Source organism: Bos taurus, chromosome 10, assembly GCF_002263795.3.
Source record: "Bos taurus isolate L1 Dominette 01449 registration number 42190680 breed Hereford chromosome 10, ARS-UCD2.0, whole genome shotgun sequence".
NCBI classification, from domain to species: Eukaryota; Metazoa; Chordata; class Mammalia; order Artiodactyla; family Bovidae; genus Bos; species Bos taurus.
Genome location: NC_037337.1, coordinates 14,414,242 through 14,431,605, shown reverse-complemented (window position 1 = coordinate 14,431,605; position 17,364 = coordinate 14,414,242). Strand labels below are relative to the sequence as shown.

At 40.1% G+C, this 17,364-nt stretch overlaps 1 protein-coding gene across 2 annotated transcripts in view; it reads right to left on the bottom strand.

The window, feature by feature from the left end:
• Positions 1–17,364, bottom strand: part of MAP2K5 (mitogen-activated protein kinase kinase 5) — a 271,359-nt gene that overhangs the window by 221,582 nt on the left and 32,413 nt on the right. For both annotated transcript variants that reach the window (XM_024997213.2, NM_001206770.1), the window contains exons 4-6: positions 9,666–9,735; positions 5,278–5,318; positions 4,162–4,229 (exon numbers count right to left, since the gene is read on the bottom strand). In XM_024997213.2, coding sequence (XP_024852981.1) covers positions 4,162–4,229; positions 5,278–5,318; positions 9,666–9,735 — 179 coding nt within the window. The remainder of the gene's footprint in view (positions 1–4,161; positions 4,230–5,277; positions 5,319–9,665; positions 9,736–17,364) is intronic.

Sequence of the window (17,364 nt, the reverse complement as noted above, 5' to 3'; positions counted from 1 at the left end):
GAGGGAATGTGATCCATCAAGGGTACCATGTATTCATTAGCAAAGCTGGAGCATCAACTGGAAGGGGCATGGGGAGCGGCAGGCCAGGGGGCTAGAGTGGGCAGAGGACCCAAGTGTGGGAGTCCACGGCTTACCTGCTGTGGAAGCTACAGTTCGTACTAAAGGCTACATGGATCAGTAAAGTGGGGAATGAGGGGCTCAAAACACCCATCAGCAAGGTCACGCTGGCTGCACCGTGGAGGAGGTGCTGCAGTGGGGAGCTGTCAGGAGGCTGGAGCAACAGTTGAGGGAGCATGATCCACCTTTGCAGAAACAGAGATGCTGGCAAGCAGACAGGCTTCACAGTGATTCAGAAGGCAGAACCTACAAATGTAGGGACTGACTGGATGTGGGGCTAAGGGAGACCCAGGAAGCAGTGAAGGATGCCTGGCAGGTCATCTGGAGTTTGCATCCAGGTGGATGTGGGAGAATTTACTGAGACAGGAAATCTAGGCAGGATTGTTTGGCAGGAAGATGACTGGCGGGAAGATGACTGGTGGATGCATCACCTAGAAGAGGGAACAGCCCTGTTCTGAGGGCTAAACTCAGTCTTTACAGTTCAATTCAGTTCAGTCGCTCAGTCATGTCTAACTCTTTGTGAGCCCATGAATCACAGCACGCCAGGCCTCCCTGTCCATCACCAACTCCCAGAGTTCACTCAGACTCAGGTCCATCGAGTCGGTGATGCCATCCAACCATCTCATCCTTTGTCGTCCCCTTCTCCTCCTGCCCCCAATCCCTCCAGCATCAGAGTCTTTTCCAGTGAGTCAACTCTTGTCATGAGGTGGCCAAAGTACTGGAGTTTCAGCTTTAGCATCATTCCTTCCAAAGAAATCCAGGACTGATCTCCTTCAAAATGGACTGGTTGGATCTCCTTGCAGTCCAAGGGACTCTCAAGAGTCTTCTCCAACACCACAGTTCAAAAGCATCAATTCTTCGGTGCTCAGCTTTCTTTATAGTCCAATTCTCTCATCCGTACGTGACTGCTGGAAAAACCATAGCCTTGACTAGATGGACCTTTGTTGGCAAAGTAATATCTCTGCTTTTTAATATGCTGTCTAGGTTGGTCATAACTTTCCTTCAGTCTTTACAAGTGGGTGCTAAAAGGACACAAAGCTCAGCTCATGAAAAGGAATGTTCTGAGACATGGCTGTTGCTGCTGCTGCTGCTAAGTCGCTTCAGCCGTGTCCGACTCTATGCGACCCCATAGACGGCAGCCCACCAGGCTCCACCGTCCCTGGGATTCTCCAGGCAAGAACACTGGAGTGGGTTGCCATTTCCTTCTCCAATGCATGAAAGTGAAAAGTGAAAGTGAAGTCGCTCAGTCATGTCCGACTCCTAGCGACCCCATGGACTGCAGCCTACCAGGCTCCTCCGTCCATGGGATTTTCCAGGCAAAAGTACTGGAGTGGGGTGCCATTGCCTTCTCCGCTGAGACTTGGCTACATGAACATAAAACAGGTACTTCAGCCAGTAAAGGGCGTATTGCCACAGGGATGTTTAGGAAGCGCCTGGACGACCATTTGGCAAGGAGAGGGGAGTCAGGAACCCAAGGAGGGCTGGATTAGGTGGGGGCCTCTCCTTCTCCTGCTCCACACCACAGGCAAGAGTCTTCTGTAAACACAGTGCTGGCCATGGTGGTCTTCTGCTGAAAGTCATCTAACAGCTTGCCAATACACTGAGAGGAAAACTCCAGCACCAGGCCACACCTGATCTGGCTCCTGTCACATCCTTTTCTCCTGTCACTCCTACTGCTCTCCCACCTCTTCATGCCCTCCCCCAGCCCAGCAGCCCTCCCTGTGTTCCAGCCTAACTGGCCTCCTTCCAAACACATGGAGTTCCTTTACCACCCCCGGGCCTTCACTGATGCTCTCCCACCCCTCTGAAATGCCCTTCTCTGGCTCTGGATGTGGCTAGGTCCTTCTCATCCTTCAGGCCGAAATGGAATGTCACTGCCTCCTCCCACTTCTTTTTTTTTTTTTTTTTCTCCTTCCACTTCTGACACCCAGTTCAAATCTAAACACATGCCTGCCCAGAATTCTTTCACTTTAAAATCTGCTTGTTTTCTTCCTAACAATGATTGTAAAGTATAATTATTTGCATACTGTAGGGTGGTCTTATATTCCTATTAGCATACTTCAGAGGACAAGGACCACAATGTATTCTTAGTGGGTAGGACACCACCAAATAACTAGGAGGCACTCAATAAATATTTCTGATTAGTTACCAACACGGGCACAGAAAATGGCCAACCTAGGGTGGTACATTAAAATCACCTGTAGGACTTCTCCAACAACACTCCTCCCATAACAAAAATCTCTTGGAGCAAACTACCATTACTATCTGGGAAGCTGTCATATCCCTAAAGGAAGATGCTGCAATAAAGGGCTGAGAACCACTAAATCAGACAGTCTCTTATTATATAAGAGATGATATAATACTTCAAAGATTATATAGTACTCAAAGATTATATAATATAATCAAAGATTATATAATAATCTCAAAGATTATATAATACTTCACGAATATAAATGATAGTCTTTTAAAAGCCAAGCTAATTCACTTCGGTTTTGGTTAAAACCAAACCCGAGAGAACTGAAAATTTATCCTACTGCTTTTCTGTCTTACCATCTTTCTCAGCTTCATCCAGCTTTTTATACCATGATGAACTTTGACCTAAAACACGAGGAAAAATCCTTGCTTTCACTCAAGGCTCATAGTCCGTCTGAACATCATTTTTTCAAGAAGTAGTGGTAATGATTAAAGGCCCTGCCCTCTTTGAGTGGACTGTAACAAGTGACCCTCAGTCCCCACGCCTCTACCCAGTGGGCCATGGCTCACGTACCCAACAGGCATGAAGAGAGAGGCTTCAGAGCATTGCTGAGCAGGGCCGAGCTCTTGGATGAGGACTAAAAGACCTGCCCCTCAGGACCAGGAGACAGATGATCCACTGGTGAAAAACCAGTTGATGTATTTTAACACAGAATAAATTGTTTAAAGAGGAAACACACTTTAAGAGTAGTGTGTTCACAGCAGGAAAGCTGTGGATAAGATCTACTGACGCTATAAAAAAAACAACTAAGGAAGTGACTTTTGAGGAGGGGACAGGAGAGCAAAGAAAGAGTCAAGAGGACAGACTCTACCTGCAGTAAAGCCCAGCTGCAAAAGAACCAAGATCTGAGTGGAGGGGGTAAGGAGGGGCATGGAAGGGAAAGTAGAAGCCTAAGCTACATCTCGGCAGATGAGGGCTCTGCCAGCACTGAGTACTGCCCTAAAACCAGGAAGACCAGGGCACACAGTGGAAGGGTGATCTGGCTCTGTGATGGCTCTTCAGTCACCAGTGTGAACACAAACACACAGAACAACCACTTCAAGTGGCATCTTCAAGCACAATAATAAGACATCTACCAGAGGAATAGAAATAAGATGTCTACTAGCAGAATAACTGGATGTATAACAAACATGACCTAGATTTCTTTCAGCTTAAGCAGGTCAGTCTACTTGAGGACATTCATCTTCTAGAAGTAAGTTCTCAGGCCTGTCAGAAGAACACTTTGAAGAGGCTCAAGTCTTGAGTATCCATCCCAGTCTGGGACAACATCAGAATGAATTAATGAAAACTGTCTTCCTTCTAAAATACCTCAATTTCTTATATAACCAAAGGTACGAAAATGAACAACATGGCTGCCCAATTTAAATTTCACTACCTTACTCTTTTCTTGTCTCTTTCTGGGGAAGCATCAGTGGAACATCATACTGCCAAAAGATGGACAAGGAAGACAGAAATAATAAGTATTATACAACCTAAAAACCAGATCATCAGAGCATGAAACAGCCAAAGACACCGAATTTTCTGGTTCTGTATAATCTGGAGACTGAAGGAAAACCACTCCACAGACCAAAATTAACAGTTCAACTTGTTTAATTTTATCTTTCTCTATGAGGTCCTTTCTTTTCAGTCAATACCAAAGCTGGGGTTACTTAACCAGTCAGATTTCTTCTTAGCCACATACACACTTTTGTGGTCTCATGGAAAAGAGGTGTCATCCCACAAGCCTCTTCCCCACCCTCAGCTCTGTAGATACTCATGCTTACGGGCACATTTTACTTGCGTGCTCTCACCTATTGCTTGGAAGTGAATCTGAGACGGCTGGGCTGCTGTGTTGAGAGGGTCCAGCCCGGGTATTCACCTACAAGTAAAGAAAGAATCTTGATCAGTCTGTGTTCTGAGGACACAGTTCTAATTAACCTATAATTTGCCACAAATTTCTCATTTCACTATGAAGGTTAATTAGCTTGTTGCTAGACCAACCCATGGTTGGAGTCTATTCAGTATATAGGTTACAAAAAATGTACAACCTGTATATTACATAATACTTTGCTTCTGCCATTATTCAAATATTTAAATAGTGCTGGAAAAAAAGAGATAAATGGGAAATTTTCATTCACTGTCTAGAACTGAATTCAATTCTAGAGAAGAAATTCGGTTCACTGTTTCTTTTTGTTTTATATAAAAAACAATGTGTTCAAAAAAGTATATTAAGAATACATCCAAGGGCCAATAGCAAATCTCACATTATTATATCCCTCCAGCTCTAAAACTAGGCAGAATATTGCAGAATGTCTCTTATTCACTGAAAAATGAGGTCCAAGTAATTAATTATAAAACACTTGAGTCTAATACAATAGCCAGTTTTTCTTTTAAATGTAAAGCCTTAAGCAGAAATCTAGAATTTAAAATACACAGAACAATGAAAGGACATTAAATAGATATATGTTTCCAGCATAAACATGTCAAAAGAAGAGGGGGGTATTCTGTGTGCAATATGCTTATGTGCTTAATTAATCACTGAAATGAAGTCTATATTTTCACTCAAATAAATCTTTGTGGAGATCAGTAGCCAGGATCATCCTGAAAAAACAGACCAACAAAACAATTCCAAAAATAAAAAGGTTTTTAAAAATTTGGGATCAAATCCCATATATATATATATATATATATATATATATACACACACACACATATATATATACACACACACACATACACATACACACACACACACATATTGAACAAATACTACAGATGACTCCCCCTCCACATCCCATTTAAAAAAAAAAAAAGGGGGATCGCTTGTCAGAGCTTGAGAAAGTGCAGTTTTATTTGACATTTCAATAAGTGGAACACAGCATTACAAATCCATCTAACTTTACTGAAACAATTATTGAAATTCGTACCTTCAGGCCATGTATGTTCCGTTCCCCAGGAGGCTTGCAGGCTGAAACAGTAATTGACTAAATTGTAGAACACATCAGGGCCATTTACAAATTTGCTCAAAATGAATCGTTTAAAAAGAAATGAGGGTGACACCAAAATTAGCAGAGAGAAATGATTGAAAAGTGGCTCCCAAGACCCAGAGTGGGAATTATGAACCAGGGTTTTTAACTTGCAGGAGTGAGCATTTATAAATGCAAAGAGCTTTCTGACACCACCTCATATAAATTCCAATTTCTGCTTAAAACATATAAAAATCAAGTTAACTGAGCTAAAATGATTAGATTCCTTTCATAATTCAAATTTCTGCAATCTTTCCTCACTCTATTACATCGTATATCTGCTATCGCTTACTCTACAATGAAAATAGCTAGGGTTTTTGGAGAGGAGAGGGAGGAGGGTCTTTTAATGCCAAAAAGATTGCTAGAGATTCTATGATATAGTCAAGTTTGAATATTAATTTGCAAAGCAATAAGTAGTCAAATTTGCTAAAATACAGAGATATCATTAATTTTGTCACATTTCTTACAAATCTTGACATTTATTAATATTTAAGTCTAAAGATAAAGCAGTACCAGGAAAAATAACATTAATTTCTCTACATCATCTTGAGTTACAGATTAGTACAACACTTTTCCAATTCAGTAAACGCTTCTTCATCAGATGTTAAAAAAATAAAGAGCTTCATGCCCATGTTATAGGCTGCTTCCATCTGAAAACTACGGTGTCCTATGTATTATATGTTAAGGGGCCGTCAATTTTGATTGATTGGGGAAGGATGAATCTGATTTTTTTTTTTTTTTTTTGCTCCTTTCTCAGATGTACATGTATTTCCCTCTGTTTCTGACAAGAAATAGAGCTGTTAAATAAGAAGATGATGTAGGTAATAATTACAAAGCACATCGGTTGCTTTAGTTTTGTGTATTTCAAGCATATTCAAATTTATTATGTTATTTTCCTTAAAAAAATCTACACCTCAATAAAGCATTTTTATTTGTTTTTCTAAAATACATTAAAATTAAGACTCCAAATTCTCTTTCCTTAAAATGGAAATTAACTTTTTGAACAAAACAACAGTCACATACACTTGATGCCTGGTCCTTTAGGGACCATTAATACTTCCTAAGAAAACGCTTCAGAGCATTTCCTCCGAAGTACCAGTGCATTTATAAACTTCATTTAGTAAGGAAGTGACTAACTAAGGGATTAGAGACAGGCATCAACTCTTATCTGGTACCTTAAAATCTGCCTTGCTCCTCAATTGGCTTCTTAAATCTTTATAACTGGAAATCTAAGCAGTATTCAAAAAATACAGTAACCTTAATTTTCTAAAATTGTAGAGTCAGAAGTTACTGTAAAAGCCAGGGAATTTTCATGCTTATTAATAGTTAACATATCTTTTAACTACAAAGAGCACTCAGTCCTGAGCAGGGAAGTTACTATCCAACACAACTGTGCCACTTGGAATGAGAAGACCTGTTGTTAGAACAGAATCATTTTCTCCTGTCTTTATGATTTGCTCAGTCTAGAGATTCTTTATAACATGGGGCCTGAGAGCCTCTCATCAACTCAGTAGACCCAGGTAACATACCTAATGTCTACACTCTTAACTGTAAAAATTTCCATAAACTCCAAATTCATATAAATCTAATATAAACTTTTATATATATTAAATTATATAAAAATAAAATTGTATAAAGTCTATACTTTATGTAGATAAATATGCAAAAAAAGTAGAAAACTAAGAAGAGTTATACAACAGTATCTACAAAACCACAGAGACAGGGAGACTGAGTCTCACTTTAAAAAACTTAAATGTGTCATGGAAGAACTATATTTAATAATGTACTGGAAGGTAATAGATTCTTCTCATTGAAGGCTAATTCTGTTAACTGGAGACTAATAGACTAAGATATACAACAACAACAGCAGATTCTGTGCTAGGACTACATGTAACACTCATGTCTAACATATTTTCATTTAAGAATCTCCTCCCTACAACATACTTTTCTCCACACTCCTATCAAGTCCTCCAAACTACCCCCATACACACTCTGCTGGTACTGCTAAGTCGCTTCAGTCGTGTCCGACTCTGTGCGACCCCACAGACGGCAGCCCACCAGGCTCCCCCGTCCCTGGGATTCTCCAGGCAAGAACACTGGAGTGGGTTGCCATTTCCTTCTCCAATGCATGAAAGTGAAAAGTGAAAGTGAAGTTGCTCAGTCGTGTCCGACTCTGTGCAACCCCATAGACAGCAGCCCACCAGGCTCCTCCATCCATGGGATTTTCCAGGCAAGAGTACTGGAGTGGGGTGCCATTGCCTTCTCCGATACACACTCTACTAATAGCTTAACCTGTATAAGAGCAAATAGCCCTCCTACTTTAAGCAAATTACAACTTGAACAAAATTCTTATTCAAAGTGTACATTAACCACTTAAAAACTGTGTGTCTCTAGAGCTACTTAGTGGGCTTCCCTGGTGGCTCAGATGGGAAACAATTTGCCTGCAATGCAAGAGACCAGGGTTCAATTCCTGGTTTGGGAAGATCCCCTGGAGAAGGGAATAGCAACCCGCTCCAGGATTCTTGCCTGGAGAATTCCATGGACAGAGCCTGGCAGGCTACAGTCCATGGAATCGGAAAGAGTCGGACATGATTGGGCGACTAACACTAGAGTTAATTAATGTCTCTGGACCTAAATATTCTCAACTATAACATAAAGCAATAATAGGCAGGACTTTTGAGAGAACTATAAATGGTAACACAAAAAGCAATATTAGTGCTTGAACAGAGAAGATATCTAAAAATGGCTGTTATTATCATGGGAGGGGCACAATGGTATGGACAGGGAGACTGACAGGGACTGTTCACAAGATAAAAGAAAACAAAGAGAACCTGGAAAGATTCTGGACAAAGAGAAGTAAATATTATGGGAGAAAAGAAATGAAGACCCAAGGCATTGGAATTACAATAATCCAGGGTACTGTACTAGGGTTTGCTACAAGAGAGCTATAAAGTTATAAAGCAGGAAAGCAATTTATGGAAATGATTTCAGCCAGTAAAAAAAAAAATATTCCTCATGGAAAAACAGTTCTGAAATTTCCCCAAATTCTCTTGTCTTGTTAAGAAATAATTTGCATCCTGTTATTGGCCTGATACATAGAAATGGCAACTTTTTTTTTCTCTTTTTTTTCAAGTTTTAGTCTTCAGGTACAACAGAACTGAATTATAATTGTTTCAGACATGTTATCAATGGCCAAGTTTTATTTACTTACTTAGCTCTTTAATAAGTTATTATCAATACTTTACTAAATACTCCTAAGCTGGCTGCCCACCTTAATGCTAAAAGAAGAGCATTACTCTTGAACCCAGACCTTCTCATGGGCTGGCCCCGAGCCAGCTGCCTTTGGAGACTTCATCAGTGCAAACAGCAGTCTACTGGTTAACTGAGCCATTTAAACTTCAGAGAGTTACAGGTAATGAAAGTCTAGAATGCCTAACTGGAAAACTCATACCATGATTATTTGTACAGTATCAGTTAACGAAGGTAAGTTTAACTTCTAATTATTTTAATTAAGCTATTTCTAGAAGACACAGAAATTTTCTTATCTGTTTCATCAGTTAGAAAACACAGACTTCCAAGTAGGGCAACGTATAATGGGTGAAAGACTTAATGGTTTATATAATTAAACTGTTCTTTTTCACCATTATTCAAACTTTGAGGAAACATTTATATCCAGTTGAGCAATCATATCTGTTACAAGGCTAGTACTATCAAACCTAAAGGGAAAAACAAATGATATGACTCACCAAGATTCACTCTCATCAGCTCATATTTTTTGAGACTTAACAATCAAATTCCTATTTAGGAGGATTTTCAATTATTTAGAAGATGTATCCCCCCAAAAATCCAGCACCAAACATTCCACCAAAATATCTCTCCTAAAACCCTCTAGTAAATCATGGCTTCTACACTAGCTGAGAGCTTTCTCCTTAATAGCAGCTCTGGCTACCATCATGAGCCACAATTTATAAATATCCAAAATTAAAGTCATACATTTTCCTTGGTTTAGAAACCATGTGGACCCCCAAAGAGTTCTTTAAGCGAATGTAAGTATGCACTTCAAAAACAAAAAACAATCTAGTTAGTTTAATTTACTCTACTAAATTAGATATTTTATCTGCCATAACTATAATATAGCCTGCAATCCCATGGTAATGAATACTTCTTTTGTTTTTTCAAATTAAGAGCTAAACATCATGTTACGTGCATTTAAACCTTTGGAAAACATAACTGTTGATGAAACAGTTTGCTGAAATAATCATTGTTGATTAGAATTTGTTCAACATTACCTCTTGGAAATATCTGCAGAGGCTCTATTAACTGTCCATTTACTTGCTGTTCCATTATTGTAGAATAATACTGCAAAGAGATTATAGAAAGAGATTACTCAGTAATGTATGAACACTGGAACAGACACTTATGGGTTGTTTAATTCACAGTACTTTTGTAAATTGCTGGTATATACATATCAGCCTAGAGAATTCTTTTACTCTATTTGCACATCAAACTGACTATGGTGGATACTCAGAACTGAAAGTCCAGTATAGTGTTATCCTTCACACTGTCTTTAAGAGTAAAAATGGCTGATTAAGACTTTAGGTTAGTATCTGATCTCTAGAAATGTTTTGAAAATAATATATATTAAAAATGACACAAAGTATTTTAGTAGAAATTTCTCAAATTGCCTTTTGTTCTTTTTCCCTGGACTTTACAAAGCAAAATGGAGATGCCTCATATTCAGTTTGGACCTATATGCCAGTTAGTTAATCAAACATTATTCATATTTGTATATAAAATGTACAGACAATGGAAATCAAAATCACAGAGACTGTGTAACAAGCAAACAAGATATGACCCATCCAAAGATAATAGGATTAACATGATAAAAAGGTAGCCCAGTTTCAAGCATGCATAACTTTCATGCTTTAATCTTCTAAAATACTTTCAGTTCAGTTCAGTAGCTCAGTCGTGTCCGACTCTTTACGACCCCATGAATCACAGCACGCCAGTCCTCCCTGTCCATCACCATCTCCCGGAGTTCACTCAGAGTCACGTCCATCAAGCCAGTGATGCCATCCAGCCATCTCATCCTCTGTCGTCCCCTTCTCCTCCTGCCCTCAATCCCTCCCAGCATCAGAGTCTTTTCCAATGAGTCAACTCTTCGCATGACGTGGCCAAAGTACTGGAGTTTCAGCTTCAGTATCATTCCTTCCAAAGAAATCCCAGGGCTGATCTCCTTCAGAATGGACTGGTTGGATCTCCTTGCAGTCCAAAGGACTCGCAAGAGTCTTCAACACCATAGTTCAAAAGCATCAATTCTTTGGCGCTCAGCGTTCTTCACAGTCCAACTCTCACATCCATACATGACCACTGGAAAAACCATAGCCTTGACTAGATGGACCTTTGTTGAAAAAGAAATGTCTCTGCTTTTCAATATGGTATCTAGGTTGGTCATAACTTTTCTTCCAAGGAGTAAGTGTCTTAATTTCATGGCTGCAGTCACCATCTGCAGTGATTTTGGAGCCCCCCCAAAAAAAGTCTGACACTGTTTCCACTGTTTCCCCATCTATTTCCCATGAAGTGATAGGACCAGATGCCATGATCTTAGTTTTCTGAAATACTTTAGTATAGATCAAATTTCACTTTAAAAATTTGAGCATGAAAAATAAAGTTCCAAATTCAAAAAGCTTTCATACAGCATCATAAACACGTTCATTCAGTAGGCTGTATTACAGTCTGCTCCTATTTTCCTTAATATGTTAATTGATGAGCATATTTCCACCTAACCTGGAAATGGCTTCTGTGCCCTGACTTCTTTCAACACTTGACAAACAACAAAATGATGTTCTTGGTGGAAAATATCAACAAGGAAAACCACTGGTTTTGTGTTTCAAGGGACTGTCAAAGAGCAGAACTCCCCTTCTGTACTTGTTTCTGTATTAAAAACAAATGCAGGGACTTCCCTGGTGGTCCATCCGCCTTCCAGTGCAAAGGACGCAGGTTCAATCCCAGGTCGGGAACTAAGAATATGCTGTGGGGCAACTAAGCCCACAGGGCAACTACTGAATCCATGCACCTCAACTAGAGAGAAGCCTGAGTGTTGCCGTGGAGAGCCCACATGCTGCAACCAAGACTTGATGCAGCCAAAAATAAGTAAATAATATTTTTTAAAAACACATGCATATTTCCTTTTTAACTATCACATTTCCAGAAAATTTCTCTTTGATAATCATTATTTGTTGACATTCTTAAAAGTTTCTTTTTAAAAAACATGTACATATATCTTCTTATTGCTTTTATGTACATTAAAATTATCACAAGATTGAGTTTATTCTTCCCTTAGAAATAAAAGGGAGTTACAAAATTCCATATCATCTTTAGAATCACAAGTTAACAAGTCTAAGAATCCTCACCCTAAAAACAAAGTGAAAGTGGATTTTTGATGGCTATGGGCTAATAGAAGGATACCCTGCCTTCTGAGAGCTTTCAAACCATAAAGGAAACTGATCCTTTCCCTCTATGATGTAAAAGTATATATACACAGCATAAGCATGTGATACACTCTCTGGAATACATACTAAAGCAAATGTCTTTCAGGAAACTATATTCCTTAAAATCACAGAAATATAGTGCTCGCCATTACTCAAACAGTGATGACAAGTAAATGAAATATCAATCTTGTAGGCTGTCAACCTTATGGGACAGCAATAACTGTTAACAAGTAGTCTGGAAAAATTGTCCGAAAATGACTTGTCCTCAGCACACAAGTATTTGAGGTTTCCATGGAAAATTAAGATGCCAGTGGCTATTTGAAACATTGCTCAGGTATTCTTTTTAATGGGAAATTTGCTGGTTATTGATCCACGGCATGTACCCTCTTGCTTCTGGAAGGCTGCAAGCAACTTTCCAATCAGTAGCTGTCAAAAAAATTACTGCCTTTTTATACTGATACAAGACAACAGCAGTGGTGGTGTTCTCCTATACCTAATGCTTTTCTTTAATTAACTGCTATGTACAATAGGTTAGTAATTTCAGTTACTACTTGACCACAGTCCTAGAAATCAAAACAAATAAAATATCCTTATGCTTTATCTAACAAATTAATTACAGTTGTCTGAAACTGGTGCTTGGGGTCAAGTTTGAAAACAAATAACCTCACATGTAAAGGGTCAGAACAGGTGCAAGGTATTTTTTTCCTACTATAAAACCTTGCATGCATGAAATTGACCTGTTTTCCAACTTTATTTATTTACCTCACAAAATATATAAATAAAAATGGTTTCTCTTTCATTTCTGAGCTGCGCCAAATCAACTGGCAAGCCATACATACTTTTATAACCATTGCAGGAATTTTTTTAGCAATCTATAAACATCTCTTTGTACGCTGATTAACATAGTCATAGTAATGATATTAAGCATGCCACTTGACAATTTCTTCAAAGCAAGTGGTTAGGATTTGTTTTTTGTTTTCTACAATTCTTCCAAATCCAAGGAACGTTTTCTCCCGCTAAAATACAGGGTTTGATCTGTGTTCATATTAACACAGAATCTTGTGTTCCACACTCCAAAGTAACTCACCCTCAAGGGCAAACTATAAAGGGTAGTAAGTAAACCCATGGCATGGGCCCACCCTAGGCAACTGACCCCTCAGGAGCAAGCCTGGTGACAGCTGAGTGGCTGCCAAGGGGGCTCGGACCTTAGGCCACTGCTCACATGGCATTCCTCAATGGACAAGGATAAAACGTGGGCCATGCACAGTAGCTCCTGGCATGGAGCAGTCCTGATGAACTGCAAGGCCTGTGCTGCCCAGAGAGACGAGCAAGGCGCTGAGACGAGTTAGAGACTCGAGCCCTGGGATCTCAGGACTGGCCACTTTCAACTGATGACCTTAGTGAAGAAATGCTCACGGTGTCTCAGCTTACTCAGCTGTAAAATGAAGGTGGTATGTACCCACAGGATTATTGTAAGACTCACACGAGAAAATATGAGAGCATTTAACAAGTTATAAAGCAAATTCCTTTTAGATCTTCATCCTCTCTCAGGGTTTTATGTATTTTCCCTTTAGAGGGATTCTTTCCAATTTTGTTCTAAATAGTGATAAAATAAGCAATAATGACAAAGACTAGGTTTATACTAGATAAAAACAAAATGAAAAGACAACCAACCAAACTAGACAAAAATCTAAATCTTTTACACCAAGGTATTTATTAATGATATGGTTTAGACAGAAAAGTAACAAAGTGATCATGATAACATTAATAGAGCTATAATTTGAAGTTATCCAAAAGGCTTTCTTAGCTCAACCTCTATTATCCTATCCAGCTTTCATTACCCCTAACACAAAGCCTGGCACATAGTAGGTGTCTGATACATACTGACTGAAATGGAGCCTGATACCAATTCTGCCATTTATTAATCTGCACAGCCTTCAGGAGGTCATTTAACCTCATTGAACCTTAGTTTCCTCTGAATGAGAATAAAGATAGCTTCTCTATTATATAGGGTTACTATGAAGCTCAAAATTAAACTGCAGCAATAGAATTAGTGAAGGCGTTTGTAAACGGTAATGATTAATAGTTGAGAGATTTAAAAGTGAACCTCCTAACAGTGAAACAACACTAAGCACAGCACTAAGCAGAAGTGTTCCAGGATTTAAAGACACAAAAACGGTATGTATGAAAAGTACAAAAGACTGCATTCATTCTGAACACGTCAGCGGCAGTTATAAAACGTTGTTTTCTCTGGTATCCCCTGTAGAATCTGTTACATGCAGTAATTGCAGCAATAATCAATAAGCTAACTGAGTAAAAGATTAATCAGTTTTGTGATTGCTAATGGAATCTCCAGTACCAGACTCAGATTAGTTTCAAAGTCCCTCTGAGATGTTCTTCAAAATCCTTAAACAATTTTAATAAGGATGTGACAAAGTTTAGCATAGTTATCCAAAAATCTAATTAATTTGAAACAGAGGGCCAGATTCAACAAGGGGATAACAAGTACAATTTTTGGCTTTGTTCTGTTTGCAAGTTTATCATACAGTATTCCTATCTGTTATGGACCTAATTCTAATTCTAACAGCGCAATCCAATCAATAATTACAACACTTTTTTCTTCATGGAAATCTGCCACATAAAACTGAGTTCCAATACAGCACAGTTTAATTTTACAAGGCACAAGTCCTCTGTTGAAAGGAGAGAAAACAAAGAGACAACGAGAGAGAGACACCTAGAAATAACTCCCACCCACTGGATACCTACTGTGTGTTAGGCTCAATACTGAGACAGAGCCCCTCAACCCCCCTGCCAAGTTTATGTTTAATTTCTCCATCCAAACCTTTATTCCCTTTCTTGTTCCACCTCTGTTCCCCTCAGTATTAAGGAGTATCAAAAAAACAGGAGGGACTGAAACTTAAGTAAGACCCTTCAGGGCCCTCCTGGGCTCAAAAGCCCCTCCGTGTCCTCTGTTTCTTGTTGTAGAAAAAGACTTTATTCTCCTAGGCTTCCCTGAGTTCCAAAGAGCGGATGCAAGGAGTAAACTATTAGGACAACAGAATCACAGGTCTGCTTAGTTCCTCCTGAAGGGATATTGTTAACAATCTGATGCATATCTGTGTTCTATAGAAACTGTAATATAGGGTTACTGTGAAGCTCTGAATTAAACTGCAGCAATAGATTAGTGAAGGCATTTGTAAACTGTAATGATTAGTGGTTCAGAGATTTAAAAGGGAACAGGTGGAGGATGGTGACTACCTGCTAACCACAAGCACTGGTTGGAACTGGTTGGAACTGACCCAGACTGGTTGGAACCAGAAGGTTGAGATTCCTGAAACCTTACCCTGTAACCTCACCTCCAAGCAATCAGAAGGTCCATGAGCTGATCAACTTCCTATGACCCCCATCCCTCACACTGTCTTTAAAAACCCCAACCTGAAAGCCATGGAGGAGTTTAGGTCTTTGGACCGTGAGCTACCCGTTCTCCTGGCTTGGTGCCCAGCAAATAAATCTCCACTTCACTACAAACACCCACTGCCAAGAGCGTTCTGCACCTCATTCACATGAGTCCTTGCTTGGTAACAATACTAGATATTTACATTTATTCACACCTATTTGACAAATGTCGTAAACCATTTATCAGTCAACCAAGAAAAACACTCCTTTCATTCTAGTCCATGCACTCAGAACATAAAATGTTTGTTTGCTAGTTGAGAGTCAAAAGGTAAGTTATTCTCATTTATGACTAAGGATGCTAACTGTTTGTCATGCAATGCAAATGAAATACCATATTTTATTGCCATCACTTTACTATGGTGTTTCATATTTTGGTTGTGTATTAAAATATAATCATTTCTTTTTTTTTTTTTTTAAAAGATCAGCTATCTCCTATTTCTCATACCTCAAAAGATTGAACTAAAGTAGGCTAGTGGGTGGACTGCTGAGCTGGTGGAGAGCCTGGCCTCTCCACTGTCACCTGTGTGAGTGAAGCCATGTCGCCTGGCCTTTCGGAGGCCGGGGGTGGTGGGAAGGTATTAATATACTGCAGATCCTGTGCTGGCTGGTGACTTCTCTTTCTTCAGGGGCTCCGCCACCCCTCCACATTTTCCTTCTGCCTTTCTTGCCACACTGCTCAGTTTCCTGTAAGTGATTCTTTCCCCATTCCTCCTTTAAATACTCAAGTTTCCCATGGCTTTTCATCAACCTTCCTTTTTTTATTTTATCCTCTCCTTGAGTTAACTTCAGCCACTTCGAAGGTTTCAATTACCAGAGGAGTCATTGAGACTAATTAGGAGCTGATGAATCACAAACCTTTATTTCCAGCCCAGATTTCTCTCCTAAGATTCGGAACATACCCAACTGGTTGTCCAGAGGCCCCCTCAAATTCAACAGGTCCCCACCTCTCCCACCCTCCCTCATGCCCTAGGCCTGTCTTCCAACAGATGGGCTCACCATCCGAATGAATGACATCACCATGACCTAGCCTCCCAAACCGGCTATCTGGGAGCCCTCCAGACCACTCCTTTCCTTCTTCCCCACATCTAATCCATCACCTTCTTACTAACTCTACATTCTCCCCACTGCTCATATCCTCAAGCTAGGGCCCTCCATGATCGAGCCTACCTGCCTTTGCAACCTCATCTCAACCCTCCCGCACTGTCCATACCACACTGATCACAGGCAGTGCCTCCTAAATACACCAGGCATCCTTTCACCTGGGCCTTTAAACACACTATTCTCTCTCTTCAAACACGCTTTCCAGTCCCCTTGTCCTTGCTACTCCACCTAGACACTACTCTCTTCAGGAAGTCTTATCTGTCTCCAAAGCTCGATCCAGAGCTCCTTCTCTGAGCTCACAGAATACCAAGTGCTTAGGTATATGAGAGCACTGATCACTCTGCCTGGTATTTCTGAGTCTTTCCTGTCCTCCCACATAAAATACTCTTTCCTTTTTTGTTAACTTCCCTGACTGAACCATGAGCTCCCTGAAGGAGTGAACTATATGTTCACTGCATCTTTACCACCTAGCATAGGGCTTGGCTAGATTCTTGCCATCCCATAAATATTTACTGTATGAAAAAGCTGGCTGGAGGCTTCCCTGATGGCTCAGTGGTAGAGCCTGCCTGCCAATGCAGGAGACAGGTTCGATGCCTGATCTGAGAGGATCCCACATGCCACAGAGCAACTAAGCCCATATGCCACACTATTGAGCCCGTGCTCTAGAGCCCAGGAGCCACAACTACTAAGCTCCACGTGCTGCAGTTCCTGAAGTTCACGCACCCGAGAGCCTGTGCTCTGCAACAAGAGAAGCCACCACAGTAAGTCTCACACTGCAATGAAGAGTAGCCCCTACTCTCTGCAACTAGAGAAAGTCCACGTGGAGCAACAAACACCCAGAACAGCCAAAACAAAACACACACACACAAAAACTGGCTCTATGAATAAATGGGCAAATCAGTGAGTGATCTCAGGTCCCATCTCGACATTTACCAGCCAT